General features: G+C 31.8%; 1 protein-coding gene across 3 annotated transcripts in view; it reads right to left on the reverse strand.

The window, feature by feature from the left end:
* Positions 1 to 7,988: 7,988 nt before the first annotated feature.
* LOC134268859 (serine/threonine-protein phosphatase 6 regulatory ankyrin repeat subunit C-like) overlaps positions 7,989 to 14,685 on the reverse strand; it is a 45,866-nt gene continuing 39,169 nt past the window's right edge. Inside the window, exons 1-4 of one of the 3 annotated variants that reach the window (XM_062751106.1) lie at positions 14,277 to 14,384; positions 13,741 to 14,146; positions 8,926 to 9,024; positions 7,989 to 8,647 (exon numbers count right to left, since the gene is read on the reverse strand). In XM_062751106.1, coding sequence (XP_062607090.1) covers positions 8,283 to 8,647; positions 8,926 to 9,024; positions 13,741 to 14,047 — 771 coding nt within the window. In that variant the 5' untranslated portion in view covers positions 14,048 to 14,146; positions 14,277 to 14,384 and the 3' untranslated portion in view covers positions 7,989 to 8,282. Of the gene's footprint in view, positions 8,648 to 8,925; positions 9,025 to 13,740; positions 14,243 to 14,276; positions 14,385 to 14,685 lie in introns of those variants that run through there. The other 2 variants (XM_062751107.1, XM_062751105.1) reach the window with 2 other exon arrangements.

The raw sequence follows: 14,685 nt of genomic DNA on the forward strand, positions 1-14,685 counted from the left end.
GCCAAAACGCCTCTTACGTCAATATCAACCGCATCTGAAAGGCTGAAATTTATATTTTTTGAAAACATGATCGCAATTAACATTTTTGAAAAGAGAAAATTAAGGAATGTAAATATAAACATTGAATTACTATTTTTAGATTTTGTTGATTGTTTAACATCATTTGTCTTCTTCTATTAAAAAAGACCGTTAATTCTCTGGATTTGTGTCCTTTAACTACTATCTGGTTGATAGTAGTAAAAAAAAAGACATGTTTCTGAAATGTTACATTTTCCCATAAACTTTGAAATATTAATGTAACCCTTTGAATCATGTTGACACAAAAAATGCACTATTCGTAATTTCTATAATATATAATTTTTTCAAGATTTTTTTCTATTTTTGAAGATCTTTTTCATTTTATCCGAATAATTTTAATTTTAAAAAAAAAACTAAATAAAAGAAATGTGGCTTAAAATATTAAATTAGTTATATTTGTTTCTGAAACATTAAGCCTACTTCAGAATCTTAAAATTCAAAAAGGAGGGATATATTGTTGATTATGAATTTGATAAATTAAATAAAGCCATTTCTATACTATTTGGGAAAAAAACTTTTTTTGCCAAAATCACATTTTTAATGTTTCAAATTTTTAAAAACAATTAGAAACATGTTTAGAAACATGTTTAGAAATCAGAAATTACTAGTAATTAAAATTTTGTATATTTTCACAAAACAATTAACTGAATATTTAAGGAGTACCTTATCATTTTTTATTAACACCGTGAAATTTGCATAAGGTAGGCTTCTCATCTAAATGATCAACAACACATACATGTAACCTGCTTAAACATTTTTTTTTTGACAAATAAGACTTTTTACAAATTTCCGTAAAAAAAGTTGTACCAAAAGCAATGTTTAAATCATATTGATGTTTTAGAAAGGGATTGACAACAGAACAGTGTTTCCAAAAAAGACACTGAAAACCATCTCCAGCAGAAACTAATGATTTAATCAGGTAAGCATCATTCAGTTTGCTTGTTCTAATTTTTAATTTTTTTAAAAAATGTTTTTACATAATTTACAACAATTTTGGAAAACAGAAAAGTTTATCTGATTAATTTATTAATCTTTGAATAAAACTGTATTAAAAAATTGTGGTACTTTGATATTGAAGCCTTGACCCTAAAGAGATATGACCCATTGAATTATACATGGAATACACACGGCATAATTTGCAACCACACCAAAGTCTAGACGGTCACAATTTTGTGCTAATCTATACTTTTCACTTTTTCTTATATATGTTGATCTGACACTTGTTAATGCATTTCTCTTCAGTCTGTTGCCGAAGAAATAAATTCCAAAACCAACTTCAATGGGATACTGATGAACCCTCAGTGTCATATGCAGATAACCATGTCTCTACTTTCAAGAGGAGTTCAGGTCAGGGACAAGTTGTGTGGTTTGTAATGCCTTTTATTGACCTAGTCCAAAGCACATTGCATGGACTGGTAATTAACCGATATATGTGACAGCAACTTTATGATAGCACATCAAGTGTGAACTTAACGTTATTTAAAATGATTTATAATAAAAAGCATTTAAAAATTTCCTAAGACAGAAATTTGACGGTAACTCTAATTTACTCCAAACCCATGTAGTGAATAAATGGGTTTTTTTTTTAAATATAATTAAATTTGCTAGGTTGTGTCAATGATATATAGGGTTAATAAAAGTATTTTCTGAAATGAACATGAAATGGGAAATCAAAAATTAATTCTATCGAATATCGGGATTAATAATTTTTTTTTTAAATGCGTCCCAGTGTTATGATTTTATCCGAATAGACAAGGATGAAAGAGCTTTGCTCCTATTTCGTATTGTTCAATGGGCTTTTGAGCTTGAATACTGTCCATTATTTCCATATCCAATAAGAGAAGAGTAAAAACGGATCTCCAAACATCAAAGGTGGAATCAGGTGCCATGGAGGAGTGAACAAGTCATACGCTACAGACCGGTCACACCCGCCATGTGCCCCTTGATATCTTCGGAAAATAACGGAAAAATCCGTCGACAATTCAGTGAGTATATAATGACAATTAGTATGAAAAACATCAGTCAGCATTTGACTTGATGATAAATCGTATTTGTTGACAAGGTCGTTGTATCGACCATAGAACTTACGAAATGATGACTTTAAACGAAACTGCTGATATTATTGTTTCAGCAATTTGTCCGGCAATGATTTATATCGCTTTAGAAATTGTTCATACGTACAGCATGGTTTTGCGTATCGAATCAACTGAGAAATATAAACCTCGTATGCAGACGATGACGGAATATTGCTTCATTAGAAAGGGAAGTTGACGATTGAAAAGTTAAATTCATCTCGTTTGTCATAACTCTTGGTTGTTAGCTTAAGATTAACGTCTTTTTCAAGTAAAATATCTAGATATGAAACAGATGTGTCAGACTCTGTGGTATCCTTTTTTTCAAGGTCACCGGGATATATCGACATAAAATGGTAATATTAACCATTGTTAATTGACAATACATTATCGATATACCGTATATACTCGCCTATAAGTCGTTGTATTTTGGGGGGTTATTTTGCAGGGATTTGCCATTAGCTTATAACTTAAAAATTTGTCATATGACAGTCATATGACAGTTTCTAATAAATGGTCTGTTTTAATCTGATTTCAATTAATATTTTGGGAAATATCCATAAAAGTCCATATTTGACTTAAAATCATAAAAAAAAATAAATAATACCCTCTTTAGATAAAAAAAAATATATAAAATACATGTATATAAAAACTTATACTTTTTGTATAATCTTTGAATACATAAATGATATCATATATCCAGACTTTGTTCAAAGATAACTGTTGAAAATGTTTATAGAAAATTACGCTTCACCGTCCAGAAAAATAAAAGTCTTTTTATGACTCGCCTATAAGTTGGACTTTTGGACTAAAGTTTAACTCCCAAAATACCGACTTATAGGCGAGTATATACGGTATCTAAATGCCGAGTTGATGTTTAAAATTTCTTCTTTCCACGTACATGTATAAGATTTTGGACGAATTCTGCTTCATATGAATGAAAAAATTAAGGTCTGATAATAACGAGGCGCAACTGGTACTCTTGGGAATATTTTATGTATGTGAATTATATGTATATCATTTCCTGTTTGCTTCTGTAATGGTTTTGTTTTTTTTTTTTTTTTCTAATTTTTTGTATTTTAAACATAATTTAACTGATCCAAAATGTTATTGAATGTAATTTATAAAAAGAATATATTTGGTCTACTCTAATGGGAGTCGTGAATTATAATGTAAATATCCAGATGCAGTAAACTATTGATAAAGTACGAGGGTCGTTAGAAAAGTTCGCGGACACTTTGAATTACGGAAAATCTATTTTGTACTGTGAAGTATGACCTATGTCTCAATAAATTCCTACATTTTGTTTATTGGTATATAAAAAATCAGGTCCATATAATAAAATCTTGAAAATTTACATTTTTACTATGAGGTCATGGATTCACGGAGCAATCACTTGACGTAAGGCGACGTGACAACCAGATTTCAACCGGTAAAGTTCTATAAATCTTTCATTTCTTCAGATTTTTCTTATCTATTTTCTACTTTAAAATTGAATATCTATATCAAGACATATTACTTTTCTTTTATATAATGTCTTTTGTACTGATTCGGATATTATTGAGATCTTAAAAAAGTCTATGCAGTTAATCAATCAGGTATGGAAACTATGCAAAACCATAACATCCATGCGATACGGGGGTATTGAAGTATCAATGGAGGTAATCATTCAAATATATCCTCCATTCTTATGAAGCTACAACCATTTGAAAACTTGTCCTTTGTAGGTGTGAAATCCCGGCAGCATCTTGAACATTTTAATCTCTTTTTAGACATTTTCCAGTCTGCATACATAATTTTTACATAGTGCAGTGCTCCATGACGCTAAATGACGTTCCCATTTTTGGCTGTGTTTTTAAGCTGATTTAAAAACGGCTATAAAACAGTCATATTCCAATTTAGTTCAAAATTTTTCCCAGTGACGTTTCATGAATACTATAGCGGCAGGTAAAATATCATAAAACTCTTTGCGGTACAATTGTGCAATTTTTAATTTTAATAAAGAGTCTTTGTGATGTAAACGTGCCAAAATAGCATGCTCCGTGAAGCAAGATTTATCAAAATAAAAAAGCTGTATATTTTTCAATAATCATCGGAGAGCAACAAATTCTTGTATATTAATTGGAAAAAAGGTAAAGATTTTATCTGCAAAGTTTGACCGGTTTCGTGGAAATAGCGCGCTCACAATAAAACTTGTCCGCGAACTTTTCTAACACCCCTCGTACATATTTTGTTTCTGAATTTTACAAAGACATTATTTGGAGATCACCGGATTGGGACACTTTTGTCTGTTTAATTCTAATTAAGTACATTAAATTTTATTGCAATTTTGCATTAAGAATTTTCAGATATTTAAAAATTTATATGCTCCTTTAGGACCATCACTAAAAGTCTATAAAAAATACATTCAAACGGTTTAACAAAACAAAATTAACATGGGTCTCAAATAAACAATGATAACATTCAAATATATCTTCTTCTTTGCATCAGCAAATTAAATGCATTTATGTGAAATTGAAAAAAAAAAGTCAATGGAAATCATATTAAAAGTACTTAAGGTCTGTAAATCATCTTTCTTATGCTGTACTTTTATAATTTTTATGATGCACTTTTCTCCCCTGTTTATAGGTTTTCGGAAAAAAGCGACCGCATAAACAAATTTTCCTTTAATTTCGATTGTATTAAATGCATCATATATTCATAATGAAAATATTCATCGCTTTGAAAGAATGGGTGGATGTGCAGTTTATATTTCTTTCGCTTTTATTGGATTTTTATGCATAATAAATATGCTTGTTGCAGCATGCTTATGGCGCATTTAATTAAAAGTTTGGTCTGGGATGCAGCAGAATTGATGATTATGTTAATTCAGTTAGGAGGTGTGCCTAAAGAAATGGAAGCAAATATCTGTTGACATTTCTTAATATTTTTTATATATATATATATATATATATATATATATATATATATATATATATATATATATATATATATATATATATATATATATATTCTGGGATACACACACAAAGAAAAGATTGTTATTATTACAAGTTATAATAATTGACAATAACTAGAGCAAAGCTCGTTGCAAAGCAACGAGTAGGTCTTCCGTCCTGTTCGACCGGAAGTAACGTTTCTTTCTTTCTTTTTTTTATAATATATAATATATATATATTTAAATCTTCAATATATATGCTAAAAATACAGATATATTGGACGGAAAAGCAAGTTTTATGTTTCCAGATACAGATATTCGAAAACAAGCACTAGTAAAAATATATTTCATTTTCCTTAGGTGGTACAAGGTTAATTAAATCATGATGTAAAGTCTGGAATTGATACCAACAAGATGATTTACTTTTTGTTTTCAGCTCGTTTCTTGAACAGTTCTGATGATGAACTTCTAAACTAATATATATAAGAAGCATGAAAATAAAGAGTCTTTTCTAAATGATACTTTTATCAATTTTTCACAGCAATACATGTTAATACATGGAATATAAAAAAAAACAACAGTTATCAAGTTCAGAATGCTATTTAAGAGAACAAACACGGAAAATATAGACCTCATGCTGAAGTGAATGGTTTTGAAAATACCCAACGTAAATTTCGTACATTAATACACGCTATGTAGTTAACACTTTGTAAAGATGTCCCGATAGTGATTTGCTGGATGTTCGTTACCAATTCTTTTAGAAGAAGAAAGAAAGATTCGGTAATAAAATTTGATGCCACCGTTGGAACTTTGACACATCCTGATTTGTTTGTCATTCTTACTGCTCTTTGTGTGACGTGTGAAGTCCCTCTTCATGTGTGTCCATTTCTCTTGACATGGAAAATAGCTACATGTAAGTCTAAAGTATATTTGTACCAGCTGGTTCCAAAACCATGTGAAAGGTATGTCAAACGTTAGATTTTAAAGCTTTCCTTTTTTACAAACTCGTCTAAATGTTGCAGGTTTATATAAATATCAAATATAAATACTCAATTTAGGAACAAACATTCTTCTCCTTGACTTTGTTTTTATCATTTTTATTCTTTTAAAATTTTTACCAATGGAAATAAACTTTGACACATTACATACAGCACCATTGAGTTGGACGAGAAGGCAAAAAATCTCTAGAAACAGTAACATTTTCTTAAAAATATCTTCTGTAGGCCTGGATCTCTACCATAGCTTTTGTATTTGTTATCAAGGGCGATAATTTGTCTAATTCGATGTTATTACGAATTTCGACCTTATATAGCCTACAACCACCTTGCATTTGAATTACACATTCATTTTTCAAAACGTCACATTAAATAACGGTCTGCTGTCTGTGGGCTTTACTGTGGCTGGTGTATTGCAAAGTAAGAGAATTATTTTAATATATTCTTAGCCACAATATAAAAAATTTTGACTACAAATTCGTAAGGGAATGTAAAAGATCGTATATGCGAGAAAAGAAGAAAACACTTGCTGTGTCCTTCAAATCGATCTTTAGATATATCGACGACGTATTGTCAAACAATGGTAATTTCTATTTTTATGTCAATACGATATATCGCTTGAGATAAAAGATGCCACAGAGTCTGACACATCTGTTTCATACTTGGATATCTTACTTGAAAAGACACTAATTGTAATCTAAAAACCAAGCTCTATGATAAACGTGATGACTTCAACTTTACTATCGTCAACTTCCCTTACCTATGCAGCAATATACCTTCATCACCTGCATACGAAGTTTACATATCTCAGTTGATTCGATACGCTAGAGCATGCTCTACGTATGAACAATTTCTAAAACTAGATCAATTATTGACAAACAGGTTGATGAAACAAGACTATCAGCAGTCTCGTTTAAAGTCATTATTTCGGAAGTTCTGTGGTCGATACCATGACCTTGCCAGCAAATACAATTTATCATTGAGTCAAATGCTGACTGAAGTTTTTCATACTAATTATTAGTCAATTATTTATACACTGAATTGACGACGAATTTTTCCGCTATTTCCCGATCATTACAAGGAGCACACTGCGGATGTGTCCGGTCGGCAGGGGATGCTCAGTCCTCCATGGCACCTGATCCCACTGATGTTTCGGAGGTCCGTGTTTGCTCTGCTCCTATTTTGTATTGTTTTATGGACTTTGATATTGAATACTGTTCATTATCTCCATATCCTTCATAGAAGAGTTCGAAATTTGGTCTGTTTTCTTAACTGTGAAGAACTAAATGTAAAATATTTCTTAAATAAAATAAATTCTTGTTTTTGATGAATTATTAGCTATGAATAACTTACAGTAATTGTACTTGTTTCAATGCAGTGATGTATGGACTGTATTCTCTTGCATTCACATCTTGGCTTCACCTCATTAAATCACTGTTTCAATTTTATTGATATATTAAGAATATAGACTGCTTTAGTATGAAATAAAAATGTATATTTTGTGGATCACATTATTATTAAAATAATGGGTACTTCATGAAATATTTTCACTTTGATGCAAAAGCTTAACTGTGTTAAGATAAAATATGTCCCAGAATGCAGTGATCTAAATTTTAAAATATCTATTGATTATATTCTTAAAATGACAGGAAAAATGAATAAGGCAACTATGTTTGTTATTCGGAAATCAAATATAAATGAATTAATGTAGATATTGTTTTGCTTTATCTAAATTAAAAAAGAAGGAAAATATGAAAAAAAAATCTTTATTGCATCAAAATATTTACAAATGCTTCATTCAAAAACTGTTGGCATTAACATAGATAAACATATAGAGGACGTACTCTGATTTGTAGAATTTGTATGTTATATTAAAATGTATCCATAAAATGCTTCAACTCTTCCTTCTTTTCATTTAAAAACAGCACATAAATCATTACAGGCATCAGTGTTTGATTTTCTCACCCAGCTGCAGTTGAAATGAAAAGAACGAAATTGTTGTTCATGGTCATTGAAACAAGTTAAGTGTGTGATTGTGTATGATCTTGAATCCCTGCATGAAAGCATAAATATCTGTTTGTGCACATTCTTCTCATAAGCGATTGTTAAGTCTGATAAGCTCTCTTTTTTGTACAAGATCTGACGTATACAGTCTGAATAGGTCTCGTTTTGTTTATGACCTGGTGTATTACAGCCTATTTAGCTCTCGTTTTTGTCTTTTTTACTAGCACTGGAGGGACTTCTTTTTAGTGATATCCCCAATTTAGAGCAGATTTTGTCCACTACGTTTGGTTTTACATTAACTGCCTCTAGTTCTTCTTGTGTCATCCATTTCTCATCTTTCTTGAGGTCGTATCCAAATTTCACAAGTTTGCGGCCTATGTAAAAGTTCGGTGTTTTGCCTCCTCTTAGAGCCATCATCATGGCCGTGTGTCCCAGTCGATCTTGTATGTTTACGTCACATCCGTTTTTCATTAGATACCTGCATGCTTCCGTTCGTCCTTCTTGGATTCCAATAAGAAGAGCTGTTTTACCTGTACAATCCCTCTCATCCAACCGAGCACCTGGAAAAGGTTTTATCGAAGGTATTTAATGCAGGTGAAAATATTGAATGATTCGCATATTTTTTTTTTACTTTACTGGCTTAAGGTGAATGCACAAAATTACAATTTGTAACTTTATATCGTCCAGACAGTGAGTTCAAGAAATTACAGCATTGTTTATTTAAAGATAAATTATCGATAAATATAATTATAAATATGGTTAGAAATTGTGTAATGGTCTTTGGCGTATCGATAAGACCTTGCGCTGGAAAACATGATGTGTCTCATTGCCTGATTACCTGCTTTATGAAGGTATCTAACGAGGTCGACATCGTCATACAGAACAGCTCTCATTAACGGGGTTTGTCCTAGAATCGTCTTGGCATTCAGGTCACATCCTGTGAGAAAAGTATTCAAGCATGAGATACACAGGTAAATAAATAATAAACTCCTAAATCTTCAGGACTGCTTACAAAATCAAAGCTAAGCATTGAAGGAGATGAGGACTTTTTTTATTAACGCCCAGTACATTCTTAATAACATATTTTTCTTGACCCTAATTTTACCTATCTAATATTTTATTGCAAGATACAGACGTATTTGATCACATATATTTTTGTATATAAAGACAAAAGGATAATGTGGGTAATCGTCTTAATAACAGAGAAGAAAGTGTTTTAGTAATTGAAGGTTGTCAACCTGCATAACAAAAGTCTCGCATTAGCATGAAGATCTACATATTTTTTAATACTTTGATATGACATAACAGCAATGAACATCAACAGATGAATTTTGCTCACTCATAATACTATCAAATGCTGTCAAAATGATACATTATATGAGTGATTTCATATCAAAAGTGGCAGACCTTTTCCTTTCAAGTTATGACAATCTACGGAACCTGGTTTTGATTGCTGTAGAGCTATGTGTATATGTATTGCTCTTCTCATTGCATTGTGATTTTTCTTATTTTGCAGATGAAGACAAAGGTTTGATTTTTCGGCTCATCAAAAGTTTGAGTAACTTGGCTGCGTTACGTGAAAGCTATTCTTATAAACGTTTGCAATGGATGTTTGGAAACGACAATTGATTATGTTAAACAAATGTTTACTAGCAAACGATACATCATTTTAAAAAAGTATTTTAGTTTTTTTCTTTTAAACCTATTTTTTTTTCTTTGAAATATTATTTAGTCACTAATTCTTTCCTCATTGGTTGATATTCCTCCCAGTAAAAAAAATCTTACTTTTATTAAGCAATGATGAATCACTTAAGCTGTCAAGTATAATAGTTCTCATTTCTTTGAAGAATATTGGCAACATTTTTAATTATTCCTGAAATCGTGATATTTTTTTGTGAATATCAAATAAACTTTATTTCATTTTGATAGCCATTATCACCATTCAATGACCTTTTCTATTATAATGACAAAAACACCTTTTTTATATCAAAATTTTGGCACAAGTTAATAACATCTATATTAGCGATGTAAATTTCAATCAAAATTAGATATCATCATAGCAAGTGATCATTATAAATAGTTCAAAAATATTTCTTTGAACCAACTAATTAGCGATTGAATCATCACGTGCATAATGAGGACAATGTTCGGGGCATGATGGTTACCAGACTAGATACGGTACCACGCTGTGTGAGACAGTTATCTTTTCCTGAATTGTTACCGCCCAATAGTAGAGTTTGGTTTAGCTAGAGAAAATGCAGTTTGCGGAAATATTAACCACAATATATCACGTGTGTTCCAAACTTTGCCACAATATTGTTACAATCAATATGTTTAACTTAAAATCAAAATAATTAAGTAATGTCCTTGGGATTGTCCAATCTGTGCAAGAATTACTTTTTTTTACCAGAAGGAATCCCCCATAAATTTTTCGTGTTTAAAATTTTACAAGACAGTAAATGCACTGCAGCTAGTCCTTGACAGTAAGAATGACACTAAACAAATGATAAATGTGCAAGTGTTTTTTTTTAAATATATTTTGAAATATCGCTGTATATTTCGTAATGTAGAGAAATTATACTTCAAATCTTGAGAACATCAAGTTTATCTTTTCACTGCTGCTCAGTTTCGTTCCTGAGTTATCGGCATCATTTAACAATATTTTTTTCTCATTTGAACAAAAACAAAAGATTCCTTATATAATAATATAATATATTTTCAAATATCTGGCAAATTACCAATGTTGAACTCCATGAGAAAGCAAACACAGACGACATGAGAACTTTACTAATAAAATGGAGTTGGCGATGGATAGGGAATATGTTAAGAAAACCATCCAACTACATCATCAAAGTAGCTCTTAGATGGACACCAGAAGGGAAGAGGAAACCTGGTCGGTGACAGAACGCCTGAAGAAGGACTCCGGAGAGGGAAATAAGAGACCATAATCTAACTTGGGGGAAAACTGGAGAGAAATGCTCAAGACAGAGAGAAATGGAGGTTTAGTCCTTGCCCTATGTGTCCCGGGCATAACAAGTACTAGGTAGGTAGGTAGAAATACATTCAAATACTATTGTTATTAACTCTTTTGTCCTTGAATACTTTAAGTTTTCCATCAAAAGCTAGTATAGAATCAAAAATATTGAGTGAATATTAACGGACATGAAGATGAACAAACTTGATGTTTATCTAATGAATAATCATATAATTTTTCAATCTATGAAAAAAGTATGAATAAATAAACTGCAGTGACAAAAGTAAGATTGTTGAACAAGAGTTTTTTTCCTAGGTTCTTTGCATTACATCTTCAGGAGAATTTACATGTTTTTCAAGCGTCTTGTAACTGTACCATGCTGTAAATGTAGATCTGTACTCGGTATTCTCTGTCCTAGTGAACGAAAGGGACCTTTTCATTTCCGCATGCTCTCGAATTTATTCAAAGGATTGATCTTCCGGAAACTAATTAAATGACCCCCCCCCCAATACTCAACGAAGCTAGAATGGACCAAGAGTTTATTTCTATACACAACAATTGAGTATGCCCTTAAGCTTTTCTTGATATTCTTACTTGTCAAGCTACAAGAATAGATTTCTCTGTTGGACACAAGGTCTTAGATTTTCTGTGCTCGACAAAGTAGGAATATTTTACCACATCCCAATTAACAGATTCAATTTTAAATTTTTCTCAGTGTTGCTTCTTGATCGTGTTAATCACGTGTAAGTCTTACAATGACATGAATATGACATTGATGAATAAGACGTCGTTAGGAAACTATTTTTACACATGAACAACATAAAGATAGTTTCTTAATTAGAAGTATTATATACAGTAGTGTTGGTTCAAACAGTTTTATCCAGCCTAATTTGTTGAAATGACAGTTTTTATACACATGAGCTTGTTATCTAACGGTGTATGTAAATGTATAGAAAAACTGAAGAGACGCACGCAGTATTAAATATTAAAGTTCCACGATGACTCAACTTATATTAAAATTTTAGCATGTTAATTGCTTTGTTCAAGAATAAGTGATTCCCGACCGAAAGAACGGACGAATAGAACTTTTGACCTTAAGACATAAACAAGAGGTTGACTGAAAATTCCATGGTTTCAATAAATCATTAGGAAAAGGGTACAACTGTATATCATTGTTTTCGACAGAAAAACTAATATGGATATAAAACCCTGTTATTTAGTTATACTCTTCATGTTTCAGCATATTTGTGTTTAACAATTCATAGTGAGTCAAAGTACATCGTGGAATTCCTATGGGTGATCATATCATCATGTCTTTTACTCATCACCATATGCAAACTCGTTAAATATGAAAATCCGTCGATTATAGACAACCTGTCAGAAAGTTGGAACTCTCCAATTTTGAATATACATTTATTTTATGCTTATTCATGCTTATCAAGTGGCCTGTTAGAATGGGCAAATTTTGTTTTAAATCGATTAAAATAAAACAAGTCATAACAAGATGTGTTTATGAAACACTAATTCCCCCGTATGGCGAGGGTTGAATTTTCTCAAATTGCACGTCGAAGTCCAAAGGACAAGGACAAAAGTTTTGGTATCCAAAGGAAAATCTTGTTACAAGGAATACACCTGTGAAATATGAAAGTCTTAGTTCTTACTGTTCAAAAGTAATGACCAAGGTTAAATTTTTAAAGTGTTAAACTCTAAGGTCAAGGAGAAAAGGTCAAAATATATATACCCTCTGACAGGATTTCAGCCCTTGCTGAAAGTGCAAAACTTATGGAAAAGGTAAATTTGTTGTAATTTTTTTTTTGTAAAACTAGGTCATACTTGACAACGTCAAGAGGTCAAATTTGGTGGTACCCAAAGTAAGATCTTGCCACAAGGAATACACCTGTGAAATAAAGCCATAGCCCCATTCAATCTAAAGTTATGAGCAAGGTTAAAGTTTTTGAGGACAAACAGACAGACGGACGGACAGGTCAAAAACTATATACCCCTGAAACTTCTTTTACTGAGGCATAAAAATCTAGGGGTACCTTTCGCAAGCTACGGCATGCACGTGTAAATTTGTTTGCAATCGGTGTCACCGTGTTAACGAGGGAAAAAGCTTTTGTGGTTGCCGAACAAACTGTGATTCGTTGATTTTCCATCGCGATTCTGTATAATGTAAAACTTGCCCCATCTTAATTAATATCAAAAAACTGGAATGAAGGTATTTTAATATTAAAACTTTTATGTGTGTTTTGTGTCTGTGTTTTTCGGGGCTTGGGAATAGCTGAAATGACTTTCGATCAAGGTGAAGTATAAACTTAAATAATCTGAACTCATAAAGCAAATATTCATACGGCTTTTCATCAGAAATTAGTTAAAGTATTTTATCATTGTTTTAGATTTTGCCAAGAGTTAGATAGCCGTATATAACGAGAGCGTAGCTCAAAGCTTTTCTTGTCGTATGTGTCAAAATATTAAGCATTGAGCAGTATACATGGTGAAACTTTTCACCAGGGCAAGATACGTCATTAATAAAGTTGTTTTCAGTGGCCTCTTGTCATAAAATCAGAAAAAGGTCAAAAAAGAAATTAATTTTTCCCTTACACATATAATTAATTCCCCTTCTTTCTTAAAAAACCCACCGATCACTTCGCAAAACATTTACAATATAAAACATCTTACCTTTTGACACAAGGAATTCGACAACCTCCAAGTTTGACCTTTCCACAGCCTCATGGAGGGGTGTAACTCTATAGATGTCCCCCTTGTTGACATCTGACCCAGCATTTAACAGTCGTTTCGCCTCGTCTAAATCCCCAACTTTTGTGGCATTGAAAAATGTCGTTCGACCTTTGGCGTCCCTTTTATCTAGTATATTGTCCGGAAGTGAACCACCAGAATCGGAGCGAGACAACCGTTTCTTGATTAAGGGGGAGCGTGACGTTAAGCTCCAGGAAGAGGGGTAAGATGTGAGAGTTGAATCCTCCATCGTTCGCCGGTTCCCACAAATGGGAATCAGAGAAGATTTAATCCGTATTTTCCCACACGGAACACAATTCACAGCTTCACCAGTTTTCGTGTGATCCTTCTATAAAGAACAGTTAAAAATGGTGAAAATAAAATTTTCTTCACCAGGAAATACCGAGCGTATATAATGATAATAACCCACGTATTACAAATGAATGAATGCAAGAAGAAGAAATTAATACACTGCTAACGGCATCGTGTCACTTTCTCGACGTAAATTTAGCCACGCGGAACTGTTACTTGTCATAATTTAATCATAATTTATTAGAGATTTCTATTGTCTCTATAAGTATTATGTTTATAAATTTGTTCAGCATATAAAGGCAAGAGAAAAATCTGTTTTTAATTAAATCACTTTTTTTATTAATATGAGAGCCAGAATAACAAATCTACACTCCTACAATTTATCACGAATCCATTTGTTTTTGCTTTTTAACATGCGGAGCTTTTTTCCCGCAGGATATGTTGTTTACAGATGCATTGACAAATTATAAAAAAAAAAAATGTGTGTGTCGAAACGCATCCTTGTGAGTGCTTTTGCTGATTATACTTTTACTCAAACAAATGTCCGAGTTATTTATTTATCTTTTACGTGTATAC

The sequence above is a fragment of the Saccostrea cucullata genome, unplaced genomic scaffold, assembly GCF_032062105.1.
Source record: "Saccostrea cucullata isolate Sc308-1 unplaced genomic scaffold, CSIRO_AGI_Scuc_v1 ctg778, whole genome shotgun sequence".
NCBI classification, from domain to species: Eukaryota; Metazoa; Mollusca; class Bivalvia; order Ostreida; family Ostreidae; genus Saccostrea; species Saccostrea cuccullata.